Genomic DNA, 22,035 nt, shown 5'->3' with positions numbered 1-22,035 from the left:
CATTCTGAATTGTTTTTTTTATCCTTCCCAAATGTTAACTGTGGCCCTCTAAATATTTGTGGACCTAACAAATTTCACACTAGAGCTCGCTTCATGTCAGATGCAGCTTTCTGAATGAATCTGATGAAGTGGACAAATGTCCACACAATCTCATGCCACAATAAATCTGTTAGTCTTTAAGATGCAACAAGGATCTTCTTTTTTCCGTGTTTCTCTCTAGTGTATCCATAACTGAAAGAATTATCCCCTGCTTGACTTTTAAGTTTTCAAATCTCACTCGTACAATGTCGGAAAGGTACACATACTCACTTGAGATGTTCCCAGGTTTCTTCACCAAATTTCTCTATTAGAAGAGACTTCAGGCAAGTGTTGATGAATCCGTACTGGAGAGAAAGAGACAGACAGGCAAATCATCTGACTTTTGTAGTCATTTACATAGAATGACAGAGTATTTTGTGCCCTTATACCTTTCTTTTTTTAGCCTGCTACTACATAATATTGCAAAATGAGCCTTGCCAGATAAGATCAAAAGTCCTTTCAGTCTCAGTATCCTATTTCCAAAATGGCAAAGCCAGATGCCTCTGGGAAGCCCACAATCATGAGTCCGAAGGCAACAGCCCTCTCCTTTCAGGGGCTGGTATTCAACAACATGTGCCTCTGAATTTAGAGGTTCCCCATACCTGTCACGACTTGTAGCCAATGATAAGACATTCCCCAGTGATGATGTCTCCGAATCCTATAAACTAGTGGCCATGTCTCCACATCTTGTGGCAGTGAGTTCCATAAATGAGCTGTGTGTTGTCTTGGGTCTACCATCAGTCAGTTCCATTGGCTGTCTGTCAGTTCCAGTATTAGGAGAAGGGGACAAAAAAAGGCTTCTCTCTATCCACTTTCTCTACACCATGAATACGTTTTGTACATTTATGCCACCTGCCTCCCTTCCTTTCATTAGCTGTGGTTGTCAAAGCAAGACAATAGGAAAGGATGCTTACCATAGTGTTGGTTATCTTCAACCAGGCAGGAAAATTGCTCTCTGGAGCTGATGTTATTTTGATCTACACACAGCTTACTTGCACAGCTAACCTTTAAATGCCTAGAGCCCAGCAAGCAGAGACCAGGAAGGTCCAGAGGGGATGCTACAGTCTTGGGATAATGGAAATAAATAGCTTCCCTGGAGTATATAGCTATGCTTTAAAGTGAAATCCTGATCTATTATAATGGTTCATCAAAAGCAGAGGACAAAGTCTCTAGGAAAGCAGAGATAATTATATTAAAATAAAATAAAAATGTGTCAGAGGCATGAAGCCAAATATCTCAGGCAGAATAGATTATTACTTTCATTCATTCCAAGAGCCTGTGAAGTCAAGCCTTTTTGTTTATTGGAAACACCTTTAGATTCTACTGAAGAGCAAAAGTTAAAGGTAAAGGACCCCTGGACGGTTAAGTCCAGTCAAAGGTGGCCATGGGGTGTGGCACTCATCTTGCTTCAGGCCGAGAGAGCCGCCGTTTGTCCAGAGACAGCTTTCCGGGTCATGTGGCCAGCATGACTAAACTGCTTCTGGCACAACGGGACACGACACCATGACAGAAACCAGAGTGCAAGGAAACGCCATTTACTTCCCTGCCATAGCGGTACCTATTTATCTACTTGCACTGGTGTGCTTTTGAACTGCTAGGTTAGCTAGACGAAAGGGTTTTCCGTTTTTGAGTTGCTTCGCAAGACGAATTTCCCTATGGGCTTGCTTCGCAAGACGAAAACGTGTTGCAAGTTTGTTTCCTTTTTCTTAACACCGTTAATACAGTTGCGACTTGACTTCAAGGAGCAACTCATAGAACGCAGTGTACATAGTAGCCTTTTTTGAGGTTTTTAAAGACTTTGGTGATTTTTGAAGCTTTTCCAAAACTTCTTTTGCAGCCATTTGGTAAGTTAAGCTTTTAAAACTTTTTTGGGGGGTTTTGGATTTTGGGTTGGGGTGTTTGGAATTCAAGGACTTGGTGTTGGGGAGGGGTTTGCAAGAATCTGGAAGCTTGTGTGTTTTTTTCCTGCATTTTTATGATTTTTTGTGACCATTGGGCCACTCTGCTGTTTTTTTTAAAAAAATCTGGATTTGAATTTCTGTGTGCTGGGTGGCTGGGGGAACAGTTGGGGAGGGGTTTGCAACAGTTGGGCAGGGGCTGGGGGAACAGTTGGGGAGGGGTTTGCAAAAGTTGGGAAGGGGCTGGGGGAGCTTTTCAGGCGATGCTTCGAGGTGACTGATTGCACCACCATCACCCTGCGGGAATTCTGGAAGGACCATTTCGACATCGTCACCTGCTTGAAGATGATCACCACGGCATGGAACGGGATCAGCCAGAGAAATTTGAATTGCGCTTGGCGCAGCCTGTGGCCGGACTGTGTGGCACCAAGTGACTCTGATGCACCAGAGTCAACAGTGGTGCAGGACATTGTTGCCTTGGGGAGGACCATGGGCCTGGAGGTCACAGAGGAGGACATCAGCAAGCTGGTGGAGGAGCACGACCACGAGCTGACCACCCAGGAGCTGGTCGAACTGCAGGCAGAGGCTGCGCAGGAGCAGGCCTCGCTGGAAGAGGAGGAAGCAACTGAGGAACGGCTGTCCTCCAAAGAACTGAGGGACATTTCCCTGAAGTGGAAGGATGTGCAGGCTTTTGCACAGCGGCACCACCCTGACAAGCACATGGCACATGACCTTGTGAACACTTTTGATATGTCATGTCGCCTTTCAGGGAGGTGCTGAAAAGGCGGATGAAGCAGCAGACCATGGACAGGTTCTTCAGCAAGAAGCAAAGAGTGGAAGAGGAACCTTCTTCGAGTTGTCCCCCAGAGTCTTAGAAAATGTACTGTACACTTTGTTGATTTTTAAATGTTTTTCTGTCATGTTTAGAAACTTAATTTATTGTTCCTTCAATTTTTGAAATGCTCTTTACAGTATGTGTGACTTTAAAGAGCACTTAATAAACTCTTGTTGTACCAAATTTGGCTTTGTTTGGACTTTTTTTGACCATAGGAACGCATTAATTGATTTTCAATGCATTCCTATGGGAAACCGTGATTCGCAAGATGAAAAATTCGCTAGACGAAAAAACTCACGGAACGAATTAATTTCGTCTTGCGAGGTACCACTGTATTAGGATATTATACTTTGAAATGTGTGTGAGAGTGAGAGTAGGTGTAAACTGTCGGTTGTCAGCTCCAATTCCAACAACAACAACAAAAAGTATGACAAGGCTGCTTATGAGTTCCCCTGCTGTTTAAGATTAATGTAAATGACGTCATACTGGAACTAAAACAACCAGAATACAAAAGTTGTAGAATGCTTTATTTCATTTTAGTGTAATGCAGCACAGTATTATCACTACTTCCTTTTGTTCTGTTAGTTATTTTGCTTCCTACTGTAGCTTTGTGGATTTACACTGTGCCATTGTGGCCCCATTTCAGTTTTCGCCCATTGCCTGTGAATACAATAGTGCATCATCTGTGATCCTCAGCCATGATTCAGGCGAAAATTTTCATTGCCTTTTCAATAGCCTTTTCATCTGCTGGTGGTCTTCTTTGACTACCAGGCTGCAGATATTTCTTCACTGTCGGGATGTTGCTTATTCTCTCTTTAAAGGCCTAAGAGAGAGAGAGAGTGAGCAAAATATTTTAGTAGAGCAAAGGAGAAATGGTGGCATCCCCAAATAATCATTTGCCGCTTACCAGTTACTATGCTTTCATAGTCAATAATGAAAATACAAGTGATAAACTTTATATGTACTCAAACTTTGTACATACGCTAAACCCAATTATTTCAGGCATGCACCTTTGGAGAGGGAGGTCAACATTCGAGCTACATTGCAGGTCTATAATCGTAGGTAGGTTACCTGTTTGTGTCTAAATTTAATTCACAGAAGGCTTATCCATGAATGTGGGCCTCCTGTGTGTGATTTAGACTTTGTGCAATAGAAATCCAGAGACAATGGTGTTTTAGATATGCAAAGAATAAAAGTGCCATACTAGAACTTTGCTTATGCTTCAGTAAGCATGCTTACCTTTAAAAGAGGGAATTTGGAGAGAATATCAGCCTTCAGCTCTTCTGCCATTAAAATGGTTTCAAGCAATTGAATATCTGCTCTGCTGAGCTGATTTCCTACCAGGTAATTTTGTCCATGATCTTTGAGGACCTATAGAGCAGGAAATGTACTTCAGGTACATACACAAAATGGAGAATCTATATCTGAACCACTTTTGAATATCACGCGTCCAGATTATATTGTATCAGGAGATTGAGCGTACTTGTATCAGTTCTGATTCATGTCTTCTAACAAACAGCTGGCTAAGAAAGAGAAGCTTGATCATTACATTCCCTCTTCCCAAACAACTGCTTATCATGTTTCAATGAGGCAGGGCAGATTCTGAGATCAGAGTTCACATGGTAAACGAACACTGTGTGTGATTCCTGATCTTCTCTCACATAGCTAATTTTTTGTTTTACTTTTTTTACTTTTAGCTCAGAAGCTTGGAAAATACAAGCAATAAGGAAATGATTTCTGATGAGCCAAGCAGTCCTATCAACATTACCAGCTGCCAACTCCAGCTGAGCATAGGTGACTTTGTTGTGTTAAAAAGTTTGTAAGTTTCCTTCACCCCATACCTTTTCAAAGACTGGAAAGTATCTGGTGGTGGCTTTTTCAATAACATTTGCAAACTCCTTCTCCTTGCTGTCAGCTGGCTTGAAGGAAAGCATCTTTTTCAATTCATTCAGATCCATAGCACCTTCGCAATACATATCAATCCTATTTGAAAGAGAAAGTGTTTCCTCCTCCCGTATTCAGATAATAATAAGAAAAACAGTAGTGGTTGTATAAGATTATGGATTAAGAATAATATGGAAAGAAAGGAAATTAGTAATTTGAACAGGTTAATTTTATTAGAAAGTGGATATTGGAAAATTGCTAAAATGAGATTTAATGAAAATCAGTTAGGAAGGATTTGAGGAAGTCTCTCAATAATGGAACGTAATTTGGATCTTTATCTGTAAGAAGTTTTTAATGTATGTTTGTTTTTGTTTTTTGTATGTTTTGTTTTTTGTTATTTTGTGTTGTGTAAAATTTGGAAAATTTAATAAAAAAATTTGAAACAAGAAAAACAGTAGTGGTAGCAGCAGCAACAGCAATAGTACTAATTATGATAATGCAGAGCCAAAACCTTGTGGGGGAATTGGGCAGTAATGTCACAGGCAAAAATGTGTGATGACCCAGCAGAAAAACAAGTACAATGATTCTGTATGTTGGAGAAAGGGCATTTTCCCTGGAAAGAGCCTCTCTCTATGCAACAAAAGCCCCTATAATTTGCTTGACATTATAGTGATCTTCACCAGCTACACCTTTTATAAGGAAAGCCTTATATCAAAAATCAATTTTATACATTCTCAAGAACCCCCCCCCCCAAACCAAACATTGGGAAGGGACAATGACCTCCCAATCTCCTATTGGGATTACATGAAAATTCATTGATTTCCAAGGAACCAGTCCACATGAACTTTGCTGGGACTGGGAGGTCAAATTACCTCATACTGGACCCTTTCTTGCCCAAGATGAAACATGCTGACTCATAACTCGTCAGTAGATCATATGACAGACCAAAGATGATCTTATATCATGTACAGCCAACCAAAGTATGCATTTAGTAACCAACCGCAGAGGAATTTTACAGTGCTCTCTGCTTCACGTCCTTCCCGTAGAGATTGTATTTGGCGGCAATGTAGTTGAGAATAGCTCGGCTCTGCACCATCTTCATCCCATCCATTTCCACCATGGGCACTTGCTGAAAGAGCAGGTCTCCACCTTGTGAAAGGAAGATGAGAAATCAGTCCATCCTCCCAGGTAATTACTATGGAAAGTAAATTTTCAGGAGCATCTCCCAAGCCATGCTTTGATTTTGAGACTTTACTTTTACATTGTGCCTTTGCGATAATCATGTTTGCCTCTGCTTTTCCCTCAAAACCCTTTTGCAGAACATGTGCTAAATTAATACAGCAATCACACATTGGAAACTAGTTTTGTATGTTATTTAAGCTACTTCTGTTCTCCAGCTAAAAAACAAGCAAACCATTCTGCACAATGCAGAGTTGAGTGGTATGTGTTGTGGGTATCTGAATAACTCTCTTTTCTTTCAAAGAAGAGGGGGAAAGGCAATATAACCAGATCACAACTGTGTATTGACACATATTCCTGCCTGAAAGTGTGCATAATGCAGAACTGGAGAAACAAGTCCACTTTGAAAACCCCTGCTATGAAGACTATAAGGCTTTACTGTACTAGAAGACAGTCCCACTGATACTCAGATAACATACTCACCATGCTTTAATTTTTCTAGATATTCTTTTGTCTCAATTAATTGCTCTTCAAACTAAAAAATAAAAGAGGCAGAATATTTCAAGGGTCTCATGAAATAATTTCAGGCTCCAAAAATGACACAGGGCCTTTCAAGTTTTCAAAATTTAATGAAAAATCCCCTTTCACAGCCGAATTCCGGGCCAGCCCACCCAATAATCTTCTCTGTCTGGGACAAAACAACAAATGTTTCCCATGCACAAATCAAGTACTACAGGCTAGTCATATCATTTTAGCACTTGAAGCAGTAAATCCCACAATGACCGCTCCCCACATTAAATGGGGGAGGGCACCCTTTTCATGGTCGCGTGCAGCCCCCTGGACCCTATGTGGCACCATTAGCACAGGCTTGGCTTCGCCTTCCCCAGGTGGGATACCTGGAGGTCTCTGCCTACCTCAGCCAGTTGCCCAATCCCGCCTGGGGAGGCGTTGCCAAGGTGATCAGGCCAGTTAGGGGGAGGGACCACCTGCCCACACAGTAGGGGGAAGATCTTACATGGGAATTGTCAGTTGGCTCCAGAGCTTCTCCCACTCTGCCCACCCTCAGTTAAGACTTCTTTTGCAGGTTAACCTTTTCTTCACAGGTATGCAGGTGCTACTATGTCAAGGTCGCTGTTGAAGGGTCGGAAAGGAATTCTCCTGCATTGGCATGTTCTGCTTTCCTATATCAAAACGTCACAACTTTGGCAGTATCAGGCCTTGGGCGGAATCCTTTAGTCTATCTTCCCTAAATGGGGGGGGGGCGTTCAGCGGTGATGCCCCCCCCCCTACTCTTTGCAGCGGCGATACCAGGGTTCCCCGTTAAAGGGGTTGTTTGAGGGGAGGCTTCGGCCGTACGCCTGGAGGTTGTCATTGCTTTCCTTGCGACGGCGGCGTAATGGGGGCAGGCTCTCTCTGCTTGAACATATGTTCTCCAGAGCCAGCCCCCCCCCCACTGGATAACCCTGATGTTCCCCAGATCCCTGGCGGGGGACTGGGAGGGATAAACGTCCAATGCCTGAGCCAAGGTCTACCCACATCTGAAACATAATAAAGTTATGGCCAATTTTAATCCCATAGCACGTTGTCTTGAGTCGTTATTCCACACGGGGGCCGCCCAGGGTTTGGGTGACTCCGCCTGTCCACACAATCATGTCTCCTCCTCCCCTACTTAGCAGCAAAAGTACAATAATAATGAATGAAGATAACTCATCAATTAGCTGCCCCTTCCAGGATAGATAAAATCCCCCGCCTGAAGCAGGCACCTCACTCACAAATGATAATGCTGGACCCAAATTTGGAAACTGTCTGAAATATAAGAATGCTGGAAAAACAACAGTTCCCTTGATTCTTTTTTTGGGGTGGGGCAAAGGTGCTTTGTCAGAGAAATTCTGAAGACAAACCAACCTCGACTCCTGCGGCAGCCAACAGCCACCTTATGCTTTCCATTCGGCCCCTTCCATTGAAGTAGTAAAGCTTAGGTTTCCCAGCCATGTTCCTAAGTGTTTGCTTTCCTGTTATGATGAGAGACAGAGAGAGAGATTGAGAGGTCATGTTTGATAGGGAAACCAGGACAACTGTTCAAAATGGTGCTCTGGTGATTGCTTACAGCAAGGAAGTATTTCATATTAAAGCCTTCTGGTTTATTTTTTAACAAATAAAGCAGGCACCTCACTCACAAATAACCCAGAGATCCATTTTAAATAAAAGGACACATTCTACTCATGTAAAAACATGCTGATTCCCAGACCATCCATGGTCCGGATTTAGAAGGCAATTGGGCCGGATCCGGGCCCTGGGCCTTAGTTTGCCTACCCATGATCTATGACTATCACCCCCTCTTGGACAGCCACGGTCCATGTTCCCAGAGCCACAAAATTGTAACTTCCCCCTCGTACTCGTACCATTGCCATTGCCATCAGCTGCCTCTCATCTCCTCAGGCACATGGCTTTCCAGCATGGCCAGCCGCCAGGGATGATGGGACTTTGTAGTGATGAATCACATCTGAAGCACCACCTCTTTGACTGGCTGGCTCAACCAGGTAAGGATAGCTGGTGGGTCTCAAACCCATGTGAGTTAGGCACCTCCCCTCTACGCAAGGACAGGCTCTGGGCAGGTTGAGGGATGAGACCAACAGTGGGTCCAAGGGTCAAGAAGGCGGTTTCTGCACATGCTGTAGAGGGAAGTGAGGGGCAGGTGGGGCTCATCAATCTGGGAAGGTAACACATCTAGGAGGAGGTAGCCTCTGACCCTAAACCTCCATTGCCTTGTGGGATATCTTAGGAAGAAGAAAAGGCTAAGTATTAAACCCTAAGCAAATCCAGACTGGAGTCCCTAAGACAATTGGATGGCATCTACACCTTCCTCAACCCTGGATAACCACACCCATTTTCTACATTCCTTTCAATAATATATGCATTTATATGCACATTATACCTCACCATATGTGTTTTTACACATTGTTTGGCTGGAGAACTGCAGTCAAATTTCAAGGGATAGCTATGTTTTTGGGAAATGAAATTTGGTGAGTTACTATTTTTTAAATGAATCTAATTTCTCTCCCATTCTTACCCAAGATTTCTTTTTCCTCTGAGATGCAACAAAGACCAACCCCATTTTATTTTTAGAACTCCTGCCTTTGGTCTGTCCAAAGGGAAATGTCTCTGTTCTGAGGATTACAGTAGCCCCCCTCCCCAACCCACAAACCTTTAGTACTCTGCGGGTAAGAAGAAGAAAACCTTTGGGCAGAGGTGAGGTCTTTGGAAATTGTCCCTGCACTACTTCTCTGTCCAGGGTGTTGCTCTTGAGCAATGACTCTCCAAAGCAATCATTTACCTTAGAATACTAACCTGCTGCAAGTCCTGAACAAGTGGAAGTTCTTCTCAAGCAGAAAGAGCCCCGAACTTGTGTGGCTCAGGGTTATAAAAGCTCAGAAGCTCCACCTTCCAAGAGGAGAGAACAGCTTATCTGTAGCAGAAACTCACTATTGCAAATAGAAAAACACTTACTCTGCCTTTCGTGAGACATTTCACCTACAACAAATCAGTCACTCAAAGTTAATTCACAATGTGAAAGGTTGTCTCACGCTTGCGTAACATGATGCAACTCGGTTTATTGTAAATCTGTACAGCTGCACTGAGGGCAAACATTCCTGGTCTTAGTACTGTATATTCAACTGAAACCTTTGTATAACTGGGCAGGAGGCCACTGCAGTCTGTGGTTGTAGCTGCTAGCCACAAAATACAGAAAAAGGTCAAATACACAGGGCTTCCCTGTTGGTCCCACCCACCTTTTGATGGGGGTTGGGCAGAATAGATCAATACAATTAAAGGTATGCAAAACTGGATTTCTACAGGCAATCCAGAAATTATTCTTGATTTGTTATGTAAGATACCTGATCCGGATGATCAAGTGAAAATCACATATTTGTTGTCTGGCTTTTACAAATTTGTGACAAATCATGAAACTGAGAAGAACGTTCCTTGAGGATAGCATGGTGGACTGGTAAAGAACTGCTGCTATGGCTGGTCAGTCTAATTGCTGTAGAAGGCTATGATAACAGGTCATTTTCTGGCAGGGAGTACGTTAATAGGATATCTTTTGCTTGCCTCTAATCCAGCAGACCACACAGATCCCAATACATCTACGCAAAGCACAACAGGAACTAGTCATGACAGAACAGACATGTTATTCACAGCTCAAGTACTGAAGTACATGGCACTGAAGTACAAACGCTGTAGAATGCTTTATTTCATTTTATTGTACCATCACACAGTATTATCATCATCTCCTTTTGTGGATTTACACAGTGCCATTATGGTGATCCCCTGCTCCATAGCACTTGAACTCTGGAATGCACCAGAGAGATGGCGGAACTCAGTTCCAGTGAGTTCCGGCTGAAAAAAATCCTTGCACAATATCAAATGTTTGCTGGCTCTAGCAATTTCATTCTTTGACTGCTGGTCATGCTGGCTGTGGCTGATGGGAGCTGTAGTCCAAAACCCCTGGAAGGTTTCATACCAGGTTTGGGAAGGTTGCATTAGACTAATATCTAAAGGAGGCCTCAGAATCTTCACAAGAGAGTTCTCATCTACTACATTTTTCATGAGTTTGCAATCAAAAGCATTTGAGATTATGGAACCAAGAGGAAATACTATTTTACGGATTTAGGCTCCAATCCTATACCTACATTTACCCAGAAGTAAGCTACGCTGAATTCAAATGGAACTAATGCTGAATAGACATGAATAGGACTACACTGTTAATCCTCCAACTAGTAAAAGAGAAGTCACACAGATTTGTTAAAATCATGCCAGTATTTGTAGTGATCATCATAGCAGATGTTCTCAGATGTTGAAAATCTTCCTGATCTCTTGAAGAGCCTTGTTGTCTAATTCAAATTTCCTCTGGCTGCCTGGCTCCAAGAATTTCTTAATTGTGGAGATGTTGCTTACCCTTGCCTTGAAGTCCTAGATTGAAAAACAAGAAGCACTTCTAAGAAAAAGGTACCAACATAGATAGACTTACAAAAAAATGCAGTTCACATATGGGAGAAGAAGACCGGCCTGGCCAGGAGTGTAGGAAGGGGGAGGGAGGGGGCGTTCTGCCCCAGGTGCCACTCTGGCAGGGGTGACAAAATGGCCCCTGCCTCACCTCAGCTGTAGAGCGGCAGAGGGCGTGTGCCATACATATGGGCTGCCGCTCTCGTGCGCTGTCCGTATGGTTGCCATGGGCGAGTGGCAGCCCATATGGACTGCGCATGTGCGGCATTCCATAAGGAGTGCACACGCACGAGATGCCACACATGCACAGGCTGTACAGGCTGTGCCACCCCAGGTGCCAGAGAGGGTTCCTCCACCCCTGGGCCTGGCCCCATCTATTGGCTTCAAATGTTTGCTTTCCTCTTCCCTCCCCATTCCTTTTTCCTTTTGTATCATGTGTATCATTGCAAGCTTGGGGGCAAGGGCCATTTTTACTTTCAATATGTGTGCAGTGCTTTGTGTGCATGTGTTGAAGATTATGTCATTCCAAGCAGTTATTTTATCATAGGATAAAAGTTTAAAATCACAAAGTTTTTAAATGCTCATTTGATGGAGGAATTTTGAAAAGCAATCTATCTGTTCATTAATAAGCAGTACCTTGTTTTTCAAGCATTCAAAAACCATACAGAAAAAATTAAGCCCATGAGTCTAAATTAATGAAGTAGTGCAGTATGTGTTAATAAAAAGTTTTTAAAAAACAAAACCCATAAATACTACATGGGGTTATTAGTAATGTGTGTGTGGGGGTCTCAATTTGTTCCCTTCCCTATTTATTTCAGATTCATAAAATAAAATTGGGTAAAAGGCTGGTTTGATTATAATAGAAATCCCATTCCTTCAAACTGTGGGATGTGAAACACAAGAGCAGTAAAGTACAACATTCCTAGAGTGAACATGTTTACACATGGGGAGGAATGTTTGTCCAGCTAGCAGGTAAACTTCCTGTTTCCTTCTGGGCTGGGACAGATTTCCTCTGCATGTGACTTGAAGTGGATGTGGCCTCACCTGTGCAGGTAACAACAAAAGCACAGGGCAGCCATCTCCCTCTCTTTTTGACTACATGCATCAAAGAAGCAACATCTGCTTAGCCAAAGATGCTCTCTTGGCTCCAGCCAAGAGAGGACAAAAAAAAAAGGGGGGGGGGGAAGAAAGAAAAGAAAGGGAAAAAAGGTACTGTCTTCTTATGAGATAGTTTCCAGGTATATGTTACTTTTCTACGGTAAGCTAAGTATGCCTTCTGGGATCCTATTGTGAACAGAATGATGTGTGAGTAAACCTTTTTATACTTTTATAGAAGTACTGTGTCGTGTCTTATCTTTTATGAGGGAATGAGGGGGAAATACCAGAACAGTTTTTATAGAGGCTTTAGCGAGCCTGAGCAAACACATCTGCTGCAAGTTTAAAAGGGGGAATGTTACTCTGCTAAAATTGTGAACTTGTTAACACAAGTTGGAAAGGCTATTATCAGACAATATAGCCTCTCCTACTTCCCTGAACATTCCCACACAAGCAAATAAAGATTCTGACTGATTAATGAACACAGTAACAATAATTTTCACATTCAATCACCTATGGGAAGGAGAAGATCTGTGGTCCTATTGTCCCATGGTCCTCAAGCCACATGTGAAATCTGAACTTTCTCTATAGTCTTTCTACAAGTCCCCCTCCAACTCTATGATCTCGTGAGCCTTTTTCAGTCAGGTTGTCTTAGCATCAGCGTCAAACTGAGGCAATTCTAGCCAGGAGATGAAGCACTTTTATCATCAAGCAAAGTAGATGCAGAAGTCTAGATGCCTGCTCCACAGAAACTTCCAGATGCCTGACATAAGACATATCCCCCAGATAGCCACTTGAACTTGCTCTCATACACCACCATAATCACCAACATCGAGATTATGACATGCTAAGTGCGGCACACTCCTATGACTGAAGTTTATCCAGTTGCTGTATTTGCACTCTGTGAATACACACAGTCTTACAGTTTACGTTCCATCTCATGTCTCAGAACATGTCCTAGTTCACTCACTTGCAGCAGAGGAAAGGCAGAAAGAACATCAGGCTTCATCTCTTCGACCATCAGAATAGCTTCAAGCAGATGGACATCTGCCCAGCTGAACTTCCCACCAACAAGGAAATCTTGTCCATGATCTTTTAAAACCTGTGGCATACAAAGAAATAGAAGTCATTGTTGAGGGTTTGTAGACCCCTGGCTCATACTGGGCAACAGAGGCTCCTTGTGGATTATTTCTGCTTCTTTTGTAATTCAGACATGTAAGGCTGAGAGGCAGGCAGGGACTGTCCCATGAGAGTAGCCACTTGGCTTTTTCGTTCAAATATACATTTTACACACCTGCATGTATCCCACTGCATAACACCGAAAGGCCCTCATTGCTGTGATCCTCTGCTCAGTAGCATTGGAACGTGACATCTGGGGTGGGAAAACAAATATTTGCTGGACTCCAGCTCCCATCAGCCCTAGCCAGCATGGCCAATGGTCAGGAATTAGGAGAGTTGTAAAAAAGGTAAATGTAAAGGACTCCTGGCAGTTAAGTCCAGTCGCAGACGACTCTGGGGTTGCGGCGAGAGTTGTACTACCCCCAAAAAATGTTGGTGGACTTGTAGGTTCACTATTCCACATTTAAGTGCTTCCGCAGAATTTTGCTGCTGCTATGGATGGATCTCCCCATACACCTTCAGCAGTCGAGATCTAGCTGCACATTCTACGTTGCTACCTGACAAGCCCTTACCTTTTCATAAACTGGGAAATATCTGGTTGTGGCCCTCTCAAACATTAGGCTGGTCTGCTTTTCTTTGTTCTCAGGGGGCTGGAAAGGGAGGGTCATTATCATCCCCATCAGATCAGTTGTTCCTTCTACGTACATGTCAATCCTGAAAGAAGCCATTAGCACAGTTACTTTCAGGCTTTGTTTTCTTAGTTTCTCTTATTTCTTTTCTTTTTTTTGCTTTATTATTATTACTATTATTTTATTTTTTATTTTTCCAAAGTTTCAATACATATACGCATATTCTACATATTTTCTCCATCTATTCCTATTAGACTTCCTGCCCCCCCCCCCCGATGTTGGGAAAGAGGGAGGGCACAAGGAGAAGGGGACAACAAAGGACGAGATGGTTGGACAGTGTTCTCGAAGCTACCAGCATGAGTTTGACCAAACTGCAGGAGGCAGTGGATGACAGGAGTGCCTGGTGTGCTTTGGTCTATGGGGTCACGAAGAGTTGGACATGACTAAACAACAACAGCAACAACAATACCCCCTGGTGGCTTCCCGTTTTCCCATTTTAACACTGCATATCCTTAGACAAGAAATTACCACCCAATTATTATCGTGAAAGTACAGGTCAATCTATATATAATTAGATCATATCATAATTACAACATAAATAAGAGAAACATCAACACTGTATTAAACATAACATATGCAGTGTCTTTCCATTCTCTGATATTCAATCTGGCATGTTCCATACATGGTTGGAAAGTTGACAGTTATGTTAAGCTTGCCATTACCATGTTATGGTACGGTTTTCCTCCCCAAGTAGCTATAGCCTAAATTTCCTTGTAAGAGTCACATTGTGACATAGCTAGCTCTAGCTCTAGGAATACAGAGAAGCAAAAGCAGGAAGATAGCTGGATGTTTGCAGTTCAGTGCATACATTCCATATTTTCAGCTTCTGTCAAGAGCTGGCTTTCTATTAAAAAAATAGACCTAGAGTGAATTCTACATGTTCATAAGTACAGTGCTCTCTCCTTCAGGTCCTTCCCGTAGAGGTTGTGCTTTGCTGCAATGTAGTTGAGAATAGCTCGCGTCTGCACCATCTTCATCCCATCCATTTCCACCATGGGCACTTGCTGAAACAGGAGCTGTCCATCTTTAAAAAAGAGGGCGGGTGTGGGATAAGTGATTCAGTCCTTACCAACTTAAGCAGCTTAAACCAATACTTCAGATCGATTCAGACTGCCTTCTTTGAAAGTTAAAAATGGTGTATTAAGTCTCTGATACAGATCTTTCTTCAGGAAAATCTGCCTCCCTTTTGGTCTGCACAGCTCAAATAGGAACATGGAAAGGCATCGTTTTATTTCCACCCTGTATTTGTTCCATGCGCTATTTCTATTCTGTTCATCATTGGCGAAATTACGTGACTTACATAACTCATTGTGTAAATCATATTGTCGTTATATTACGCCATCTCATTCCTTCTAATGCAAAGGAAGCGCAACACAAATGTGTGTCTCTGTGTGTATACATCTCATGTGTGTATAAACGGTAAAGGGACCCCTGACCATTAGGTCCAGTCATAACCGACTCTGGGGTTGTGGCACTCATCTTGCTTTATTGGCCGAGGGAGCCGGCGTACAGCTTCCGGGTCATGTGGCCAGCATAACTAAGCCGCTTTTGGCGAACCAGAGCAGCGCACGGAAATGCCATTTACCTTCCCGGCAGAGCGGTACCTATTTATCTACCTGCACTTTGACGTGCTTTCGGACTGCTAGGTTGGCAGGAGCAGGGACTGATCAACGGGAGCTCACCCCGTCACGGGGATTCGAACCGCCGATCTTCTGATCGGCAAGTCCTAGGCTCTGTGGTTTAACCCACAGCGCCACCCGCGTCCCTTCATGTGTGTATACATTGTTTCAAATTGTTTTTAATGTTGTGTTTCAATGTTGTAACCCACCCCGGGACCTTATGGTGAAGGGTAGGAAATGAATGAATAAATGAATGAATGAATGAATGAATGGCACAATCATTTATTTATTATCTGTGGACAGAAAGCAACAACAGTGCATACCAATCATAGAATTGTAGAGTTGGAAGGGACGCTGAGGATCATCTTGTCCCAAACCCCTGCAATGCAGGAATGTGTAGCTGTCCCACACGGGGAACCTGCAATCTTGGGTTTATCAACACCTTGCTCTAACCAACTAAGCTATCCAGGTTTAATCCCATTAACTGGATTGATTTCTCTTCTGGACATGAGACAAATAAGCAAACACTGGCAATTTCCCCTCCCATTTCCACTTTGCTTGAAATTCTTCAACATCCCTAAATCCTAATTCCCTATTGTTTTTCTAGTTCAAGGGAAGACTGAACCAATCTTACCCCTGAAAATAACTATGTGTAGACACTGACGTGGACCCCAGGACAAAGCGGTTTTTATTTTTAACAGATTCAGTCAATACAGAGCCAGTCTTTAAAGCAGTCGCATGCGGGCAACACTTTCACCTATAGACTTACCATTCCGTAATTTTTCCAAGTCTTCCTTTTTCTCTATAAATTCTTCTTCAAACTGAAACAAAGCAGCCAATTTTTTTAAAAAAATTATCTTAACTTTACAAATCTTTGCTGACCTTGCAGAGAATAATTAACAGATACTTATCTTTTATTTTAGTTTAAGAGCAGCTGATGCTTCTTGAAATTTTTGAAAAACTGTTTTTAAGTTTCATTTTTCTCAATCCGTACCCTTCATTTGAACTGATTTCTATTAGAGAAGCAGTGGTTGGGTGAAAATGGGCTCTTTGTCTTTGCAGAAATCATATGCTCAGACTCTACACAATGCATATTTTCTTTACTATTTTTGTTTTCATTGTGCAGATTAGCCACGCTATTCATATAAGCATATTCCTAAAAATGGCTTCCAAAGACAAGCCATTCAACCCATTGAAATAAGACCCAGATGGAGGACTCTGAACCAATGCCAGACATCCAATTCCCCTTGGCCCTCTTTCTGTAGCTGTGGAATACAGTCGTACCTTGGAAGTCGAACACTTTGCAAGCTGAACAATTTGGCCAGTTTGCAAATGTTCTTTGGAACCCGAACGTCCGACGTGGGTTCTGTGCCTTCCTGCAGCCAATCGGAAGCCGCGCCTTGGTTTCTGAATGTTTTGGAAGTCGAACAGACTTCCAGAACCGATTCCGTTCAACTTCTGAGGTATAACTGCATTATGATTCCCCTCTCTTACTGGTGACATTTCTATTACGTTGGAAATTATATATTCTAAAATATAGCCGCAGGTTCCCTAGCAGATGATTGATGCTGCAGTCCTATATCTGCTGAGTGCGACTCACATCTAAGTGAACATGCATTGGCTTCCGCTGTATGAGTCAATATGAAAAAATGGTCTTTTAATTGGCAGCCAAATCGTTTGCTTCCTGGGGACGGATATTTCCTATACAGCGTATGAGCACCCAGAATTGAGAAACCCACACCCTTAAAAGTGGGTGGAAATTGGCTTCACTGCTTGAGTGACATAAGCAGGACCGAATTTTTGAAAGACTACACTCTATTTCATCATATGCTTCTGTAGTTTTCCTGAGCTGAAGCACACACATATATAAATGCATATAACAATATATACAGGAACATGCGCGCACACAGTTATGTTGATAAGACATCTGTGGCATCTTCTGCTTCCTGTGCAGAAGAGGCCATTTATTTTGGCCATTGTTGGTTCATCTACCCAGCATTGCCCCGCCTCTTCCTTTTATGGGCACACAAACCTCTACTCCAGCTGCTGCAAGCAGCCAACGGATGGATTCCATCTTCCCTCTCCCATTAGCATAGTGCAACTTGGGTTTCCCAGCCATCGTTTGGGTAGTCTTCTACTCTGTCAAGCACAACACAATTGACTGAACAGCTTCACAGTAGAACAGTATTGTGGACTGTCCTAAAAATGGAAGCGGGAGAAAGATGCATTAGAATAGGGGGAAACGGCCATGAGTCGAACAGGCAGAACATTCAGTGTCGAAAGTGCTGGGATACAACTCAGCTTGTACTAAAGGCTGGTAGGTTTGCACACAATATTGTGGTTAAGATTTGATAGATAGAAGAGAGGGTTCAGCAGAAGGAAAGAAACAACAACTCCATGGAAAAATACATTGGAAGTTGACAAAAATATGAAATTGTGTTTTGATTGTATATGCTAAAAATGTTGAAATGTAATAAAATATAATCCAAAAAAAGGAGGAAAGTTCAAGCTTCTTAGACTGTTCTTTGACCTGACCTGTCCTCGGGTTCTCAACTGATCCTCTCATGGTTGCTGACCTTATTTTCCTACTTCTTCATCCTTACCTTGGGAGATGAGACATCTTTATATGTTTCTCCTACTGAGAACAAAGAACAAGCGAGGCTCCTTGCAACCTGTGTTAGACAGAAGTACGATCTTTCCTATCAAGCATGTTGTTGTTGTTTAGTCGTTTAGTCGTGTCCGACTCTTCATGACCCCATGGACCAGAGCACGCCAGGCACTCCTGTCTTCCACTGCCTCCTGCAGTTTGGTCAGACTCATGCTGGTAGCTTCGAGAACACTATCCAACCATCTTGTCCTCTGTCGTCCCCTTCTCCTTGTGCCCTCCATCTTTCCCAACATCAGGGTCTTTTCCAGGGAGTCTTCTCTTCTCATGAGGTGGCCAAAGTATTGGAGCCTCAGCTTCACGATCTGTCCTTCCAGTAAGCATTATTTCCATTCATCAACTTGGCTTTCTTATTTTCCTAAACTCATCAAGTCTCAGTACAATTGCATCGATGGTAAAACATGCTCCCCCAAAACAGAGATTTATTTTTAAGCTCAACATCTGCAGTTAAACTCCAACTCTCATGCTTCAGCAGGTAGACTTTCCCCCACTACTTTAGCTTCATGCTGAGGGTGAAATTTATCCATTGGGTTTTTGCCTCTTCTGAAGCTGTTCAATGCACAAAGCACCAGCAGCACCAGCCTTAAAACTGAGGTGTTGAACTATTGCGCACATGTCTGGTTCTCTGCTGTTTTTTAAAAAATTGTTTTTGGATCTTTACATAGAGTGAACTATGCCCCCCATCCAACTTTTTGTAGCCTGATGCCACAGATGCTGCTCTTTCCTTGTCCCTCTTCCAGATTTGGATTGGATGGGGAGAGGGTCAGAAATAATCTCTCTGGGGGGCACCTGTAATTTTAGAGGCTTCCGACTGAGGATTCATTCCTTCTGGATTTTAGCACATTGTAGCATGACATTGCAATAAGTTAACCATTGACCATGTATGAACTGGTCCATTTCATAGGGATAGCTATTGCAACTAGACTGCAACTTCTGAACAACTTATGCCAAGCAAGCACCTTTATTTAGGTAATCATGTCACTGACTCTCCCCAAGTTTTAAAGAAGATTGTTAACTTTGCATGTCTGCTATTGTAATCGATCCTATATGTTTGGCAGTTATAGATATATTCTTTCCAAAGTGTGTAACGAGAATCAGAGGGTCCTCTTAAACAATGTGGACCCTCCACAATGCTCCAGCATGAGTGGCTGATGTGGGAATGAAGAGGAGTAGAAACTTTCCTTCTAATGGGCGTAGCCAGGATTCTTGTTAGAAGGCAGAGCAGCCAAAGTTATTGAGTTTTCTTTAGGAAATCACGAGTTTAAATACCCTGTAAATAGGACATTATGGGACGCAGGTGGTGCTGTGGGTTAAACCATAGAGCCTAGGAATTGCTGATCAGAAGGTCGGTGGTTCGAATCCCCGTGACGGGGTGAGCTCCCATTGCTCGGTCCCTGCTCCTGCCAACCTAGCAGTTCAAAAGCACGTCAAAGTGCAAATAGATAAATAGGTACCGCTCTGGTGGGAAGGTAAACGGCGTTTCCGTGCGCTGCTCTGGTTCACCAGAAGTACCTTAGTCATGCTGGCCACATGACCCAGAAGCTGTACGCCGGCTCCCTCGGCCAATAAAACGAGATGAGTACCGCAACCCCAGGGTCGGTCACGACTGGACCTAATGGTCAGGGGTCCCTTTACCTTTAAATAGGACATTGCGGCGGGGGGCAGGCTTCTGCTGTGTGTGTGTGTGTGTGTGTGTGTGTGTGTGTGTGTACAGAACCTCAGATAACTGAGTCCATTCAATGCTTTTCAATATTATTTGTGGACCTAGAGGGTCCCCTTCAGTATGCCCTCCCCCTCCCCTTGACTATGCCCATGTTTCCTTCCATCAACTTCCTTAAGTTATCCTAGAACTGAAGTCTGATTTTGGTTAATCCTTCCATCCCTTACACCACCTACAAGGGATAGGGAATTTCTCTTGAGTTAACCTGCCTTAGGATCCAAGTCAATATAAACATCAAAGCTCCCCTCTTCTCTTGGCACTGCAAATGCAAGGCGGGCAAAGCATAACCAGCCCTCTTAAAACTGATAATAATGTTCAGGCCTAGCCTAGGTGTTAAGTGTGTTCACTAAGAAAGTACCACTAGAACAAGCTACTCTCAAGTGTACGCACAAAGCTTCACAGCATTAGAACACATTATTTTTAGACTTCTTAATCTGCAGAGGTGATTGCTGCCAACTAGGAGCTTCTATTCTTGGCAGCCAGAGCACCAGAAAACCGACAGCTTTTCTCTCACTCTGCCCCACTGACAAAGCAATGGGCTTTCTGGTTGAATTTCTGGCTGCCATGCAGTTACAGAACAATAGTCCTTCCAGGGAAAGCTCACCCCTGTCTCCTGATATACTATTAATGTAAGCTCGTTCCTGCAATGCTTCATTTTCTGGACTCCTCCTGCTTATCCCCCAGACCTCAAAATGGTGGGTGTTGTTCTCTTTATCCAGCCACTTCCCACTCCCCTTCCCACCTACCATTTTTCACATCTCAGGAGAGCAACCTCTGCTTCTTTCAACTTCTCCGTTTGCAGTTACCCCACAGTATTTCCTTTCCTCTATCCAACTTGCTGACCCAACTAATTGCCCCTGTTGTCTTTCAGGATTCCACTTCTACGTCTCAAACCCCTTTCCCTTCTGCCCCTTCCTCTCTTTTCAACACCCGACCCTTCTGCTTTCTAAAAGCCCCCTGCTTCTCCGTCGCTCACCTCCACTAAAATCAAAGTGCAACCGAATTGCATTTAAGGTGTGCCAAACTGGATAGAAATGCCAGTTGGCCACCTTTGGTTCCTCATCCCTCTTTTCAATTATTACCAGATGACTGAGTGTGTAAGTAATCCCCCCCCCCCCCGTACTAACCTCCAACCAAACCTGAATCCACTTCCAGGGCCTAGGCAAAAGAAACTGAGCTCTGCCTTTTCTTTGCTGGTTTTTGTTCCACCTTCTCTGAAGATTTGCATCTGCGATTAAATAAAGCTGCTGCTGAACAAGTCCAAACAGTTTTGCCTGGCTGCTAAATCAGGGGGGTTTCCCTTGCCCACCCTTTTGCTGAGGGGAGGAGGAAGTCCCCCCAAGGCCAGGCCTTTTCACATTCCTGAAGCGTAGCTATGCTACTCTGTTACACAGCACAGCGCAGCACAAAAGACCCTTGTGGAAAGTTTTGAAAATACCAAATATATGTATCCACACAGAGAAACAAATCCATCTGTGCTACAGTCACACGGACACTGGGGGAAAAACCTCTAGTCAATTAGTCCTCAATGCACAAGACACTTTTTATCCTGTTATTTACTTTATTTATCTGCAAAATTCTGTAAGATTAGCCCATCTCAAATGGATTATTTTCTGCTCACAGAATCTGACTCCCCATGCATGCAAGGCAAAATACAGCATCTGTGGGCTATGATACTGTTATAGAGCCTGTTCGGGAATACTAGAATTTAATAAACAGTAGTAATTAGGTAATATCAGGGATAGGAAGGGAAAATATAATCTGCAGAAATTGTGCCAGACAAAGAAGCACAACAGCTGCACTGGCTCCTGGCTCCTTTCCAGGCACAATTCAAAATGCTGGTTACGACCTTGATGTGCTAAACGGCTCATGACTAGGTCACTAGAAGGACCATCTGAGCCTGTTTAAGGGCCCTGCTTGGGTCACACTAAAGGCCTTTCTAGCCCAGCATCCTGTCTCAGTGGCCAACCAAGGGCCAATGGGAAACCTGAAAGCAGGGCATGGAGACAACGGCCATCTCCCCACACTGGAGAGACAACTGGCTGGGCCAAAAGAAAGGGCTTTCTGAGAGGCTGCATCCAAATTCTGGAATACATGAGGTTCCTTTCACATTCTTCCTTGCCGCTTTCCATTGGTTGCTGAACACGTTCCTGTTCTCGCCCACTTCTACTGTGCTGGAAAAATGACGTTTTCTATGGTGAACCCTGTTTAGAGTCCTATTTTAATAGGTTGATGTTGTTCTTATGGCTGTTG

The 22,035-nt window shown here is 43.2% G+C and overlaps 2 protein-coding genes across 5 annotated transcripts; both read right to left on the bottom strand.

The window, feature by feature from the left end:
* Positions 1-3,321: 3,321 nt before the first annotated feature.
* LOC114593728 (glutathione S-transferase-like) lies at positions 3,322-9,315 on the bottom strand. 2 transcript variants are annotated; one of them, XM_077926392.1, is made up of 7 exons: positions 9,223-9,315; positions 7,780-7,886; positions 6,358-6,409; positions 5,712-5,844; positions 4,653-4,794; positions 4,051-4,182; positions 3,322-3,634 (listed from the first exon to the last, which is right to left on the bottom strand). In XM_077926392.1, the coding sequence occupies exons 2-7, from the start codon at positions 7,864-7,866 to the stop codon at positions 3,515-3,517; spliced, it is 666 nt and encodes a 221-aa protein (XP_077782518.1). In that variant the 5' UTR covers positions 7,867-7,886; positions 9,223-9,315; the 3' UTR covers positions 3,322-3,514. The 2 variants fall into 2 exon arrangements, with proteins under 2 accessions (XP_077782518.1, XP_077782519.1); XM_077926393.1 differs by having other exon boundaries at positions 9,209-9,291.
* Positions 9,316-10,094: 779 nt separating this feature from the next.
* LOC114593727 (glutathione S-transferase-like) lies at positions 10,095-21,099 on the bottom strand. 3 transcript variants are annotated; one of them, XM_028722372.2, is made up of 7 exons: positions 20,910-21,099; positions 17,430-17,596; positions 16,167-16,218; positions 14,670-14,802; positions 13,662-13,803; positions 12,941-13,072; positions 10,095-10,842 (listed from the first exon to the last, which is right to left on the bottom strand). In XM_028722372.2, exons 2-7 carry the CDS (start codon positions 17,514-17,516, stop codon positions 10,720-10,722), a joined length of 669 nt encoding a protein of 222 aa, XP_028578205.2. In that variant the 5' UTR covers positions 17,517-17,596; positions 20,910-21,099; the 3' UTR covers positions 10,095-10,719. The 3 variants fall into 3 exon arrangements, with proteins under 3 accessions (XP_028578205.2, XP_077782516.1, XP_077782517.1); XM_077926390.1 differs by lacking the exons at positions 16,167-16,218; positions 20,910-21,099 and having other exon boundaries at positions 17,430-17,578; XM_077926391.1 differs by lacking the exons at positions 14,670-14,802; positions 16,167-16,218; positions 20,910-21,099 and having other exon boundaries at positions 17,430-17,574.
* Positions 21,100-22,035: the final 936 nt, after the last annotated feature.

The sequence above is a fragment of the Podarcis muralis genome, chromosome 3, assembly GCF_964188315.1.
Source record: "Podarcis muralis chromosome 3, rPodMur119.hap1.1, whole genome shotgun sequence".
Classification (NCBI taxonomy): domain Eukaryota; kingdom Metazoa; phylum Chordata; class Lepidosauria; order Squamata; family Lacertidae; genus Podarcis; species Podarcis muralis.
This window is presented reverse-complemented; position numbering and strand designations above follow the sequence as displayed.